Source organism: Falco peregrinus, chromosome 7, assembly GCF_023634155.1.
Source record: "Falco peregrinus isolate bFalPer1 chromosome 7, bFalPer1.pri, whole genome shotgun sequence".
Lineage (NCBI taxonomy): Eukaryota > Metazoa > Chordata > Aves > Falconiformes > Falconidae > Falco > Falco peregrinus.
In genome coordinates, this window is record NC_073727.1 from 39964875 (window position 1) to 39980745 (window position 15871).

General features: G+C 45.2%; 1 protein-coding gene across 1 annotated transcript in view; it reads right to left on the reverse strand.

The window, feature by feature from the left end:
• NHSL1 (NHS like 1) overlaps positions 1 to 15260 on the reverse strand; it is a 182130-nt gene extending 166870 nt beyond the window's left edge. The window contains 1 exon segment of the mRNA XM_055810616.1: positions 14653 to 15260. Within this exon segment, the coding sequence (XP_055666591.1) occupies positions 14653 to 15010 (358 nt within the window). The 5' untranslated portion in view covers positions 15011 to 15260.
• Between the last annotated feature and the right edge of the window lie 611 nt (positions 15261 to 15871).

Sequence of the window (15871 nt, forward strand, 5' to 3'; positions counted from 1 at the left end):
TTGGTTTGGGTTGTTTTTTTTTTTTTTTGAGACAGACACACACACACACACAAGGTTTGATTGAAAACACCATGGGGAAAACTAACAGGTTTTTAAAAACCCAACTTCTTCCTCTCTGGTAAAAAACAAAGGAACACATCTCTATTAGCCTTTGGCTTTAAGAAGTCCTGGGTCAGATGTGAGCAGCCTTAACAAAGAAGAAAAATAGTAGGTATTACGAATAAGAAGCAAGCGTTTGATTGCACTGCAGAAAACAGGATGTATTCCACAGGCTATAACTATTCTCCTTAGAAACACAATAGGGGGAAAAAATTGAAATAATTCATTATACTTAAGGCCAGACTTTTCAGTGAACCCCATTTTTGCGAGGTTCCATAGCAGAAAGTAGAGGTGCCAAATACCTGAGATTACAAGCTTATCCAATGGATATTTCCCAGAGGCGCTGTAACAAAAATCAGTTTACATATACAATACAAAGATGGTGTAAGACAAGAGAACTCTGACACAAAACTGTGATCCAGTATTTAAATCTCTTAATTTTAGGATGATCTGGTAGTCTTTAGAATTGTTACCTCAAAACTTCTTAAGGTTTTATGCCAAAAGCTTACATGTAACATCTTTCATATGGGAAAAGTCCTGCCAAGAGCTTTAAATATAGATTTATCGAATGCCAATTTGGCTTCCTCCATGTGAATTTGGACACTTTAACAAGAATTTATGAACTTCCATCAGAAAAAAAAAAGTGACTGTGCAATAATAGTGTGCCATCCATATGTGTAATAGGTTATGTAAAATACCAGATAATCCTGCAGTCTAACAAAAGCATTTAAAATAAGTTATTTCTCTCCAATAGCTTTATTTAGCCCTTAAATCACAAGTTTCATTTAAAGCACCATCACACATACAAAGTCTTGGTGATTAAGTCAGCCTAAAAGGGAAAGATAAGAAAACGTGTTTAATTAGCAGCAACTCAGGATACCAAGGGACTACTTCATTTGATCAGCTGCTGCTGTGGATGATGAAACGGGTGTTTCCCATAATTCTTGTTGGAGTTCACTTGCTTGCCCCAAGCAAGATGAAGAACAGAACTATATGGTATTTTTTCTAACGTGCTTAATAAAGCTCCCATCAACAAGAAGAAGAAAAAAAAAAAAAAAAGAAAAAAAAGAAAAAAAAAAGAAAAAAAGAAAGGGTACTGTATTAACGTAACCTAGATCCTACACAGTTTCCGAAAACCTAGCCAAGAATCTTTGTCAGAATTTCAAAAAGAAGCCGCTACTGAAATTCTTAAGCATGCGGAAGGGTTGTTCAGGACTCCTCCTGCAAACACTGAATGCTTTTCACTGTAAGAGACATTGCCGACAGTATCTGTTAAGGTGAGACACTGGAAACAGTTTCCACTATCTCCACCGGAGAGAGTTTTGATCTTTCTGAGATCAAGTTTATTACCTTGCCTTACCACAGAAACAGCAAGTATTTTTATTGAGAGTATTAAAGCTCTTCCAAAGCAGCACTGCAAGTTTAGTAGTGCTCAAATAATTATAAGTAAAAATAAATAATACTAAAAAAAATTGTAAATTTTAAAATGTGATGTTTGGCTGCCAGCTTTGTTACTTGATTAACTAACACCTTCCCTTATCCATCCTTTTTCAGATAAATGTGCTAAGGCATTGACCTAAGGCCACAGAGAACCCCTGTTCTCTTGATCCAGTTGTCCATCTTAGATACAAATTAGCAGCCTTCTTGGATGACCTCACAGTAGGAAGAGTATATTGGTGTTCCCACTAATAATGCTTTGATAAGTCGCAATAAGCACAAACTGAATTACAAGAAACTCCACTCAAAAATAAGGAAAAGGGTTTTTTTTACTATGAGGTTAGTCAAACACTAACAGGTTGCCCAGGCAGGTTGTGGATGCTCTGTTCTCGGAGATATTCAAAACACCAACTTCGACACAGCCCTCAACACCCTGCTCAAGCTGAGCCTACTGTGAGTTGAGGGCTGGATTAGGTGGTTGCATCCAAAGGGCACTGGTCAGCAGCTCAATGTCCAGACAGAGATCACTGACAAGTGGTGTCCCTCAGGGGTTCATACTGGGAGCAATATTGTTTAATATCTTTATCAGTGACATAGACAGCGGGATCAAGTGCACACTCAGCAAATTTGCAGGTAACACCAAGCTGCGTGGTACAGTTGACATGCCTAAGGGAGGCGATGTCACCCAGACAGACCTGGAAAAACCTGAGAAGTCGACCTATGTGAACTTCATGAGGTTCAACAAGGTCAAATGTGAGGTCCTGCACCGGGGTCAGGTCAACCCCTGATACCAATACAGATGATGGATAAAGGTACTGAGAGCAGCCCTGCAGAGAAGAACTTGGGCGTACAGAGGGATGAAAAGCTGGACACATCATCAATACAAATGACGGATAAAGATGTTGAGAGCAGCCCTGTGGAGAAGGACTTGGGCGTACTGAGGGATGCAAAGCTGGACACGAGTCAGCAGTGTGTGCTCGCAGCCCAGAAAGCCAACCGTGTCCTGTGCTGCATGAAAAGAAGCGTGGCCAGCAGATACAAAGAGGTGATTCTGCCCCTCAGCTCTCATGAGACCCCACCTGGAGTGCTACATTCAGTGCCGGAGTCCTCAGCACAGGAAAGACAGGAACTTGTTGGAGCAGATCCAGAGGAGTGCCACAAAAAATGATCAGTGGGATGGAGCACCTCTCATATGAAGAAAGGCTGTAAAGAGTTGAGGTTGTTCAGCCTGAAGAAGAGAAGGCTCCAAGGAGATCTTATTGCAACCTTTCAGTACTTAATGGGGACTTATAAGAAAGATGGGGGACAACTGCTTTAGTGGGGCCTGTTGCAACAAGACAAGGGGTAATGTCTTTAAATGAAAAGACGGTAGATTTAGACTAGTTATAAAGAAGAAATTTTTTATAATGAGGGTGGTGAAACACTGGAACAGGTTGCCCAGAGATGTGGTAGATGCCCCATCCCTGGAAACATTCAGGGTCAGGCTGGACAGGGCTCTGTAGTTCATGTCCCTGCTCATTGCAGGGGGTTGGATTTGATGACCTTTAAAGGTTCCTTCCAACCCAAACTACACTGTGATTCTATGACCTCCAGAGGTGCCATCCCACATCTGGGATTCTGTGATTTCAATGACCATGAAGAGAGTGTTTACCTTCAGTTGCAAAGCTTTCAATCCATGATCTTTGGTGACTGCTCAAGCAGCCTCAAGAACTTTTTTTTAAAAGTTTCATTCTGCTCTAACTCACAGTCACAGCTTTAACAGTAGCCACCAAGGCAAGGGGGAGAAATCAAAACGGGTACTGCAGCAAATGGCACACACAGTTCAAGCATCTTTTATAACACCCTCTAAGTGTTAACTGGTATCACGCAGGACTTCCAGGCTGAGTGATGAGAAAGACTCTGGTCACATCAGTGTTTGCCTACAGAGTGCATACAAAGCCTGCTATTTGGTAGTACCTGCTTTTTGTCAGTCATTTTTCCATTTCTGTTAAAAGGCGAGATATTCAGGGGTTCTCCCCAGGAAGTTCAAACTTCTACTAGAAAGAATACCCATGTTTTATTTTGTGTTCAGAATTAAGTTTATTCATATTTTATTTTTATAAGCCACTAACAGTAATCTAAATTAGGAATACCATATGTGCATAGACATAACTAGTGGCAAAACCAATGGAGCACAAACACACCAAGCTGACAGGAGCTCAAATGAAGACAAGCTTTTGTCTACAGTGACCTAATTCACTTTTCTACCAGTTGTGCTACACAATGCATTTAAATCATTTAAATATTTGATGTGTTAACCTGCAGCACATAATCCCCACGTACAATGCTAAATTACGTACTCCTCACCCTACCATTTACAAGCTGTAGCTATTTCCATACCGCAGCAAGTTTCACAATTTGTCAGCAAGGCTACTAACTGTAACAGTGTTTTGTAAGGAAAAAGATACTGTATTTTGTGTGTTGGGAAATGGGGTGGGAGAGGAAAATATGCTCTGCTAGAGCAACAGGGTCAAAACAACATGCCTCAAAGAGCACTCCCTCCCATGTTACATACCACGCTCTTCCGAGGGGACATCACAAATTACAGAATTCAAGCCAAACTCAGCAACGAGTGGGAGCAAGCAAGATAGTAAGCACTGCAGATGGTTTTGGTCTTTGTTACCATCAAGCAGACACAATGTCTCTAACAGATATGGAACAAACAAAGGCTTACGAAAAAACACCAAGAGCTCTGTGTTTTTGTGGTATTCTGCACCTCAGGCAAACACTCTGTGGATTTCTAATTACCTGTTCTTCCTTTAGACCTCAGGAAGGCCCATAACTGTTGTGAAACTTTGGGTTCTTCAAAACAGACCTTTTTAAACCACGCTTAACTAAATTGCCGTCTTCCAGCTTGACTTGTATGTGTCAAGACTAGACTCTCTTGGGGCAAACAGCCTCGTATTCAGAGTTAAATCTGTCTTGTGGCTGTGCTGAATAAGTGCTTTCTAATGTTTTAAGGAAATTTGTGATTGCAAGTTGGCCAACATGGCAGTTTCACCTTCCTTCAGGATAAGCAGGCACAGCCTCCCCGCTGTCTGCGCAGGGGACTTGCTGAAGGGCAGCCCTGTCCTACTGCCAACCACCAAGACAAGGCAGGGCAAGAGAACTGGCTCACACTCACCTCGCCTTCTCCAGCTTTCCTGAAGGTGAAGATCATGATTATAGATTACAATTCCATATAATTTATGATTATTATATAATTATAACTGCAACTATAATTTCATAATCAACTGCAATAATCCATTTACATTTCAACCACCCTTGTTAAGATCATGCTTGTCTACCCAGGACAAGGTAAACCCTACACGATGCTACCCAGGATTTCAGCAAGCACAGAGGCAGAGCCGCTTCAGCACTCGTTGCACAACCTGGGCCAAGCCCAGCTGCAGCCTGACAGGGTCAGGGCCCCCCCCCCCATGGGGCTGCTCCCCGCAGGGCTGGGGCTGTCCCAGCCTGCCCAACAGGACTGTACATGCTCCCTACTGCGAGGGCAGCAGCCAGAGATATGGGGAAGGGTGTTGGCCCTGCAAAGATCAGTTGCTATACCAGTTTCCCAGTATCTTGGCTTCCATCATGCTCCTGAACACAATTGATACAAAACCTTTCTATTCCCCCATTATTGCCCTTCTATTTCCTACCCTACCTGCTCCCTACGGCATGCGTTCAGCCGCACAAACAGACTGTTAGCGTTGAATTTGCTTATACCTTATAATACTCTTGATCTTCTATCACATACACGTGCTATGGAAAAAAGCTAGCAGAAGTAATCATGCAGCAACTACCTACCTTTATTTTAATAGAAGGAAACACTTTAATGCAAGTCTTAGGAAACTGCATCCAAACTAACACACCGAAGCATATTATGAACATCCATATTATCAATTTTAATTCTTTTTCTCTCCCATAACACATGTAGAACAGACTTAAAGTTTTTCTTCATGTTTAAAATGTTAAAGTTCACAAAATAGGGGCCTCTATCTTTCCACTACAAATCAAAATAGCATAAAGGAACTATATCCATATACTTCATTGCATTGCTGTTCATATACACGTTATCATATACTTCAATCTTATGAGTGATTATTTCCAGAAATTCTTCGATTCTTAGACTTCTTCAAAGAAACATTTTCCATGTCTAGTACATATGTTGGGGGGGGGGGCGGGGGGGGGGAATTGTTCAAAATGTGATATAAAAGGATTTCATTTGCATCATGTCCAGAATGGGGTCGGGGGTGTGGATCTTGCTGTGTAATCAGTTAAGCTTTGCTTGTGCTATCTTTCTTCTAAATCAAAAAATCAAGTACCACAGTTAACAAAAAAGGGAATGTTTTAAATAAGTTTTTAAGAGCTTGTTTCCATTTCCTGGTAGTTGGCTTCTTTTTTCCTAATTGAAAATGTTTTAAGTTCTTTTAAGGACAATGTGGCTAACAACACTTTGAGGTTTTCTTCTTAACATTTGAAGATACTGCATTAACCAAACATCATTTGGTTTTTCAAGCTACTTGAGCAGATTCAGTTACTCAGCATCAACTAGATATTGAACAGGAAGGGAAAGCCAACACCACTCACTTGGGAGTGCTTTCCTCCCCTACGACAGAAACAAAAGGTGCCACTAAAGATAACCCACAAAACAATCCTCTCAGGTCCTGCTGAGCTTCCTGTAAGCAAACTCCATCTGTTGCCAAAAGCCCAAACTTGCCAAAGTAGAAAAGAGAAGACAGATGTCTGGTTGCCAGGAGAAAGACTAAGCTTGCTTTCTTACTCAACCCCAAGCTATTGAGAAAGCTTACCAATGTAACAACCAGAAGAACACGTAAGCCAGTGAGGGGCAATATTTATCCCACCACTTAAAGGTTGATGAGAGCTCTTCTGTAGCCAGCATTTTGATACTAAAAAGGAAAAAAAATTGGGAGAAGAAAGAAGAGCATTCAAGTACAATACGTTACTATGTAGAATATTCTGGAGAAGTCTCTTCATTTTCCACTTGGGACATTCAGCCAAGGGGGTGGGGGAGAAAAAAACCCACCACTATCACTGTAACTCAATATGCTTGTAATCTCTACTTTACCATTGTTCTATTACAATTTACATTAGTATTTATTGCTAGTAGAAAAATTAAGTGGCTCAATTCTTCAGATAGCATCCACAGTTTCAATTTACTTCAGGAGGCATCTGTTATTGTCTTAATCTCTGAAAAGTAGGAGCTAAATTGATTTTTTTAAATTACAATCTTAGATTAATCAAAACTTGCTTAGTTAGACTACAGTCTGATTACAGTAAAAGGAATATCCAATCAACCGACTTAACAGACCTACTGGTGGTCAAGATGTTCAATTTCAAATTAAAACAAACTTGCTGCTCACATGTAGATCAGGGCAATTAAACCTACCGAACTACTAAAATGTCCTTCAAAAAGTGTAAGAACTCAGCCACAGATACACATTAAAGCAAATTCCTTTGAGTGGTTTTTTTTAATTATTATTATTTCAAGTAATACCTGGATACTCTTACTTCCATCACTCTAATGGTGTAAATGGTTTTGTTCTTGGTTTATACTCCTGTAGCAAAGCAACAGGCATCTCTGCATCTGGAAGAGGAGCATTAAAAATGAACAAAGGGACACACTTGGACGGGATTAAGACTATTACTATGGCACTACTGATTGTGCCACAACTCCAGCTGGGAAGGCCTTACGCTGGGCCTAACACCAAGGGGTATGAAAGGAAAGGGAGAGGTGGAAAGGGATTGTCATGAGAAAGCCAGAAGCTCCATCAAATTCTACCCTTTCCTGTCTCTGCCTCCCATCCCCCTCACCCCCTTCCTCCAAAATCCTATCAGGCATGCACAGTGCCTTGTAACTGAGGAAGGAGAGATACCCAAAGTCACTTTTATCAGGCACCACATGGGTGGTGAGGTGCAGAGCAGACACTTAAACTGTCACACCTCAGAGCAGGCAGGACTGGAGATGGAGAGGCAGCTCTGGGCACACCTGGGGTGGGGAGCCTGAACAACTAAAGAAAAGGACGAAGATAAGAAGGAGAAAAAAAAAATAATAAAAAAAAAAATCAGGCCTTATCCTAAAAAGCGTGTAGACCAGTATCTCCAACAGGAAAATTACCAAGAGGAGTTATGGCAAAGCAGTTCCTCGGCACTGCCTCTCTCTGCAGGTGTAACTACCCTGCCTCCAGGTTGCACAGTGACATAAGCCCAACCACATCCACCAGGACCTTAAACACTCATATTCTAACCACTCATAACTCTCAAAGGGCAGCAAAATCTTATATGCACAATGCTGATTAAAGGACAAGGGAGGCAATAAATAAATAAATAAAAACAACCTAACTTAAACCACCATAATTCACAAATGACAAAGAAAAATGAACATGACAGCCTGAAGCCAGAAGAAGCCCTGCCCAACTAAAACATGGTATGATATAAATACAAACAACTTGCAAAGTCCACCCACATTAATCTGTGCTTAACCCACAGGTAGAAAGATTTTTTTTCTAGTCTCTTAAGTGGCGTGTCATCCAGGCTCTCTGGAGACTGCCATCCAACCAGCAGGTTTCCTATCCAACCTACAGCCCAGAACAACATTTAATTACCATGTTTAATTGATCTTGTTAACTGTTAGGGTGGACAGCTTTGATCTTGCCTGCTGACAGCTAGTTTACGACTACAAAAGAAACTGGGACTTTGCATAATTGCCAAGCCTTCAATGTGCATTTTTTAATGCCTTCTATTTCTCAATCTCCCTCTCTGTTTGTGCTGCACTAGCGCTCCTGATAACAGGAACCAAAGCACATGCCCTCATTTATTGTATTATTTATTTGAACGTGCAGGGGAAAAAAGAAAGATGAGGAAAGGGAAATTGCCCTTCCTTCACCCAGAAATACAGAAAAAGGCCAAGAATTACCATAGGAAATCTGGCCTTGGCAGTGTTCAGCATGGTATCCCATGGCTGATGGCAGCCAGCACCAAACGCTTTGGAGGAAGGTACAGGAATCACTAAGTACGTGTGGGATAATCTGCTCCCCATCCTCCTTGAAAGCCTCATCTGACTCTCCACTGATTAGAGGCTGGTTTAAATTCCAGGACTGAGGTTTTGAGGAATTTCAGTGGCTTTCCACTGTGTTGTTTTATGTTTGTTAATAGGTTCACCCAAAAAATGCCTCTTCTGCAGCAACTTTGTATTAGCAGCTTAGGCGAGAAGCCCACAAGACCAAGATTACTAGCTCGCACTCAACCAAGCTGAGACTGTGCCAATACTAATAGGAAGAGAAACTTCTGAGGACATTTTATGTTACCCTAAAATATCTAGGAGCCTTCAAGATAGATCCTAATTAAAAACAACTAAATACAAGTATGTTTAATTCATTAACTACCTCTCCTAAACACCATTTTCCTGAATGATCAAGCCAATCGTAAGATCTACAGAAATAAATGTTCATAGGTGGTGTATAATAGGTTCTGAGCAATGTACAAAGCAGCTCCACATTTCAGCCAAGGAGTGTCAACTGTTTTCAAAACAGCGAGCCAAACCCTCATCAAACTGAATTCAGCTGGAGCTTTGCCACTCAGCAGGACAGCGACTTGGCCCACCGTCCCCATGGGAAATCTTTCTCTAACTCAGACTTTCTTCCTGCTTATTTCAGATGAAATCTCCTTTGAATCAGGTTGAATTTCCACAGATAATTAAGAGTTATAATGCTTCTGAGCAACAATCTGAATAATTACAATAAAGTAAATTTTTTTTTTCCTCCAAGGGGAACTTAGCAAATAACTGTTTAACATGGTTTGACCTTTCTGCTGAATGTTCATATTACACAGCAACAGAGAGAGTACCATTGTGCACGGTCACCTCAAGCATCTGCAGAGTATCATAGCCAAACTGTAGCTCACAGATAGCGTTAGAATTTTTCACCTGAGAGTCAGTCCTTTCTCACCTAAGCTTCCTCAACAGCTCACCACGGTTTTGGTGGCTGGTTTGGGTTTTTTGGTTGTGGTGTGGGTTTTGTTTTTTCTCTTCTGGGAGGGTATGAGCTTTGTTTGGTTTGGGTTGTTTTTTTCCCTAAACCTTTTTCTAAGGAAGGTTTCTTCTTGTTATTACAAGATGACCAATGTCTTGTACACTCTATTGTTACACCAGAAGCTACAGAAAGTCCAGAAGGTCAGCCAGCCCGTTCATCCTCCGCTTACTGCTGATACTGTCTCGAATACTGCTCACTTTTGGTGGCTGTGGATGGAGGAGGGGTTTCCCTAGGAATAAGCTGAATAAAGCTTCCTGTTCGGCTAAAGCAGGAAATGTGCTCCAGTACTGCCTTGCACACAAAGAGTGGAAAATACTTACTAAACAAAATAGCAGGAGATGAAGTGTAAACTGGATTGTCCTTCCATCATGCAGACAAATAGAAAGCCATACTCCCCATCCCCCCCCGCTCTCTTGCATTAATGTGCTTAAACTTGGGAAAAAATACATACATATGTATATACACCTTCTGCATGAACATCAAATGATTATGCTGTGCCTTTAAAACCAAACACTGAGGGATTTTAAACAACACTAATTAGGAGGTAGCATTTCCTCCCGCCCACAGGACCAGTTTCTTCTTCTTAGAATAGGAGGTACAACTGGCCAAACCCCATCCTACTAGTGGAGAAACTGAACCAGAAGTTGTCATTAGGTTAACCTCCCAGCATTTCTCTCAAAACATCTCTACATAAAGACTAAAAATAAATAGCATAGAAGATGGAAGGACCAGCCTTCCAGTCTGTCAAGACCATTAGGAGTCACAGAAAAGAACAGCAATATTAATTTTGCATGAGTATCTGCAGATGGTAGAAGACAAATTTTAATGGAAAAAATGTCCACCTTCATGTCCTACAGAAAGTGACTGTTTAAGGCCTCACAGGGTTTCCCAAGAGCTGGCCTTGTAATTCACACAAGATTTCTCTGCTGCTGCCATCGTATGCCTTTTGATGAGTTCTGATCACTTCAAAGAGGCACTTGTCCTCACCCACCCTGACATTTAAGAACCGAAAGTGATGAAAACAACATCACCTAATGCTAGGTCACAGCTACAGATGCACACTTCTAGAAGATGGAAAGCTGTTAGGCAAGTTCCATGGTGTAAAACACATTACAGCAGCTGGATGCTGGAAACACATAACAATACACCACGCAAAACAGCAATCACATAAGCTTAATGAAAGCCTGATGAAAGACTGTTAAAAAAAGTACTGAATTAATTAATTCTCTAGACGTGGCTAGTGCAGTTAAACTAAGGTCACAAGTACTGCATACTACTCTTGAATTCTATGAGCCACCTTGAGCCATTAGGGCCTCCCACCACCATGTGTTATAAACCAGTCATCAGCCCCATAGGGACAAGTCTCATATTTTGATGTCCCTTATGGCACAACACCTTGCTCATCATGCAAAGCTCAAATACATGTCAGGAAAGTATTTTACTAAATGGCCTGAAAAATATCCTTGTACTTAAATAGTCAGGCACAAGTTTCTCAGTTGGAGGACATAAACAGAAGCTTCTCTGCCACCCTGAATGGGACATGTAAGAAAGCCAAACCAAACTGGAGAGAGCTGAACCATTCCAGTGAAGCTCAACATCAGTGGTGAACCTTCAAAAAAACAACCATCACTAAAAGTCACATACAAGTATAAGCTACCTTCAATACCCTGAAGCAGACATGAAATAAAAACTCTCTGAGTGCATGTGGCACACCAATACAAAATCTTTGGAAAGCCGGCCTCCCAGCTGAAGGCCATGGCAGGACTCCAGCCACTCTTGACAGCTGAGGAATTTTTCCCCCAGTACGGGCTGCAGAGAGGTAGCACCTACTGCAGTGCAGCACATCCTTAACCAGTCTGCCACACGAGAGAGTTCTTCCGCATGTGGTGCCACAAAGGATACACTTGAACTAATGGATTTGCTACAGGATACCAAAGAGTATAGAACAGAAGAGAAACAGCAGAGATCATTCATAACACATTTACCTATTAATACTCCAAAATGTATATCAAGAGCATATGGACCCTACACACACAAGGACACAGCATACAGTCAGACAAGCAAGCGCAGCCCATGACTGTAAAGAATGACTAAGTGAAGACAAAGAGCTTTGTTCTACCTGCTTTCCCTCCCTCAAGCCCCCACCCATGCTCAGCGAGGAGCAAAAACTAATGGACTGCTGCTATCCCAAAGATACTGCGTGGAAACTTTACTTTGAAACAAAATGACAATACAGTTTCAAAGTACACACTTTCCCAAGCACCAGGGACAATTGTACCATAGCTTGTATCAGCTGCCAGTTTGCAGCTACTTCCCCAAGAAGCGGTTGTGACCTAGATTTGAAGTTTGCTTGTACTCTTCTGGTCCTTCCTATATAAAGTCATGTTGGGATCACAAAGGTCACACTGGGACCTTGGGTTCCAAAAGCAAAATACTGTCTGGGCCCCACAAAGAGAACAAAATTTATTCGAGTAGAAATTGCCCATGATCTGAAACGCAGGTATACAATCTACCCCCTCGTCCTAAAAGCCAGAGCAAAACACCTAAGTCATCTGATACAGCGTCATGCTGCATCAGCCTGTGCACCGCAAGAGACAGCAGTAGTTTACAGTGTTTTCCTCACAAAAAAAAAAAAAAAAAAAAGGTTTATGAGCAAATAAGAATCTAGTAAATGGGAGAGCAATTAGATTTGTTTACAATCCTTGCTGTTCTTACAGTCCCACACCAGCAAAAAGCTTCTTCCATGAAGCTTCTGTATCTGCAGAAACTGGAAGGAAAAGTCTCCAAACAAAGCCAGCATTATTAAACCGTTCTCTTTGTCTTGCAGAGATTTCCCTTTAATGCCAGAACAGGGTTAAACTTGCTGACAAGCCTTGACGGCTTGCATTATAGAGACGTTCATGATGCTAACTACAACTGAACATCCCACCCAATCTCCTTGGCCAGATTACAGTATGTAGAAAGCATGTAGGAGAATTGACATGTCTTTATGTGCAACTTCATGTCAATATGCTTAGCCTACACATCAATTCCTTGCAACCGAAAGGCAAGTAAGACAACCTTCCTTTACAAAAAGGTTGTATTTAATGAAAAAAAAAAATCTGAAAGAAATCACCATTAATTCTCATTGACTTTAATAAACAAGATCTTTAAAAAGTAGATATTAGCCACAACAATGCAGCTGTTAAGTAGCAAAATTAAATTTGACAGCAGAGATGCCACTTACCAAATAATTTAAGACCAAATGGAGAAAGCCAAACATAAGAACTGTGTCCAGTTTCAGGAAATGCAATGACAAGGACAAAGATCAACAAATTAAAAACAATAACAGGCTTAGCTCAAAGACCTGAGTTGTAATTAAAAAAAATATTAATAAATATATAACTTGTGCAAGAGGATGACCAAGACAGAATACAGTAACTAAGTATCTGACACGTGTAAAATTCAGGGTTTGCACTCTGCAGCACTCGACTCACTTCACCCTTCCCTTCAGATGTGTTGCATCAGCATAGGGTATTAATTAGGTCCCTATTTAAAACAGATTAATAAATACTGCTTCCTATCAGTGCATCAATACCACCATACTGCAGGTATGCCCTATAACAAAACACTCTCATTTCAAGTCTGACTGCACCATGCCATGCCAAACTGACATAACTATATTGGCAGAAAAGGATATACCTGTCTTGGTGAGGAAGAAAAACTCCTGAAGTTTGTCAAGCAGTTACAAAGCACCCAAAAAAGTTATCCCACAACTTCAGCCTAACACTTACAGCTGTTCGGTAAGGTGACTGTTTCCTCCTTTGGAAGGACCATATACTGAAGTATACCATAAAGAATAATTCTGTAATGAAATAGGTGCTACCCACACAAGGTTCATACTCTGGATCGTATCTGTGAAAGGCCCTCCTGACCAATTTTGCTCATAAGTATGCCATACGCAAGGCAGGCTTTCCGCTTCCATTCAAAAGAAAACTGTTGGTGGTCCACGAGCAGCAACTCTGTTTAGGCCAGGCTTACACCTTCTACAGCTGCCACAGAAGTTGCAACAGTTGAAACCTAAGCTGATGTTGCAAACCATCTTTTTCACTTTGTCTGCGGAGAGCGAGACACACACAAACGAAACCGCATGTAGCAGATAGAATTTTTACGGGACCCCTTCTCCGAAGTTGGGCCAAGCTCAGAAAGAAACTTTTCCTGTAGCTCTGTGTGGCTGTACAATTAGTCGCTTCCGAGGGCCGTTTTACAGGCTCAGAAAGAAATTTAACAAGGACCTCCCCGTGCAGCCACTGCTTGGGAATCAGAGGCCGAACCTGGATGTCGCTGCTCCTGCCTCCGTATGAAGCCGAAACCACAAACTTGAGCTCAGCTCTGCGGACTGAGCAGCAGCTCAGGAGAACCGACAGACACAAAGCCAGCTGCAAAGCGTACCCAGGTTTCTGTTTACTGAGGTCTTCCCGTGCACATGCAAAAGAATTAACCAGGCATGTGGGCTGAACTGTCAGAATCACGGCTGACCCGACTTCTGGCGCAAAGCCGGCACAAACACCCCAACAACCCCCCCAGCCCGCCCCCGCATTACCGCGCTATCCCCCCGCGAAAACCGGCCCGCCAGCCCCCCGCCGCTCCGCTGCAGGCGCCCCCTCCCCGGTGAACTGAGACTTCTGCCAGACCAGACAGCGGCACTGGGGAGCACCAGCGGCTCCCGGCCCCCGACGTTGGCACCTCCCTGCCCGGGCGGCAGCCGACGCCGGAGCCGCGGGGACGGAGCCGGGGCGGGTCACCGGGAGGGGGGCGGGCGGCCCGCGCTGCAGCCGGCTGCACCGGCGGGACCCCGGCAGGAGCCGCGGCCGCCGGCCGGCACCTGGACGCGGGGAGGGGGAGGGCGAGAGCGCGGCGTCGGGCTTCCCTCCTTTTCTTTTTTAAAGGAATCAATAAAGCCAAGCCTGGCGCGCAGACGGCCCCGCCGCCGGGCGGGTGCCCCCCAGCCCGCCCCCCTCCCAGCCGCCCCGGGCCCGCCGCCGTGGGGAAGGGTCGCACTCACGGATCTTGACTTTGCGGTGGTCGAGGCGGGCGAGGAGCGCCTCCAGGGCGCCGAGGCGGCGCTGGAGCCGGGCGTTGCGGTGGCAGAGGGAGTCCGCCTCGCTGAGGATCCCGCCGAAGATGTCGCCGGCGCAGCGGGAGAGGTCGGAGAGCTGCATCAGCAGCGACACCAGCGCGTACGAGCTGACCTGCTCCAGCGCCCCGAAGAGCGGTACAGCGCCGCGGCGGCGCCCGCCGCCCCCCTCCGCCGCCCCGCCGTGGTCCCCCGGCGCCGGGCCGCCCCGCTCCGCGCCGTCCCCGCCGGCCTCCTCCAACCTGCACAGCTTCAGCGGCTCCAGGGTCCGCAGGGGGAACGGCATCGCGGCTGGGGGACGGAGGGCAGCGCAGGGCACGGCGGCGGGGCGCGGGGGGAGAAGCTAGGCGTCCCCACCGCGGGAAGCCTGCATCCGCGCAGCGGCCGCGGTGACAAAAGTTCGGGAAGAGGAGAGAGAGGGAGGGAGGCAGAATTAACAACAACAAATGAATCGGAGCGGGAGGGCGGCCGGGCTACGCGCTCCGCGGCCCGGGGGGAGCCGCCGCCGCCGCCGCCTGGGCGGAGGGGGAGCCCCGCGCGGCGCCCATGTGCGGAGCGGCCCCGGCGGGGGGGGGGGGGGGGGCGGGGAGGGAGCGGGGGGAGCCCGGGGAGCCCGCGGCGGCGCTGCCCCGCGGCCGGGAGACAGGAAAGAGCGCGGCTTTCTCTCCCCGAAGTGGAGACTGGGGGGGAGGAAGCGTGGGAGGGGGGCTGGAGCGCCCTGGGTAGCGCCAAAAGGAGGAAAGGGAGAGGGGGACAGGCGGAGGGGGGGAGAGGAGAGCCCGGAGCAGCCCCACCTGGGGAACCCCGCGCCGTTGCAGGCACTTTGCTGAACGCACCAAACTCCCAACCCGGAAAGCGAGGGCTGGAAAGAGAGGAGGAGAGAGGAGGAGAGAGGGGAGGGAGGGTGAGGGAAAAAAAAAGCCTCCGCGAACCTGGGAAAAGAAAAAGAGGCCGCCGCCTACCTGTGGCTCCCCGAACTGGAGCCTCTGCCAGCGCCTCGCCCTTCCCGGCCAACTACCAGCCGAGGGAGCCGCTGCCCGCCCTGCCCCGCGGCGCTCCCCGGGGGGCACCAGCCCCTCCGGCCCCGCTGTCTCCTCCTGCCCGGCGAAAGGGGCTGAGCAAGGGGGATGGGGCAGGTCCCCCGGGC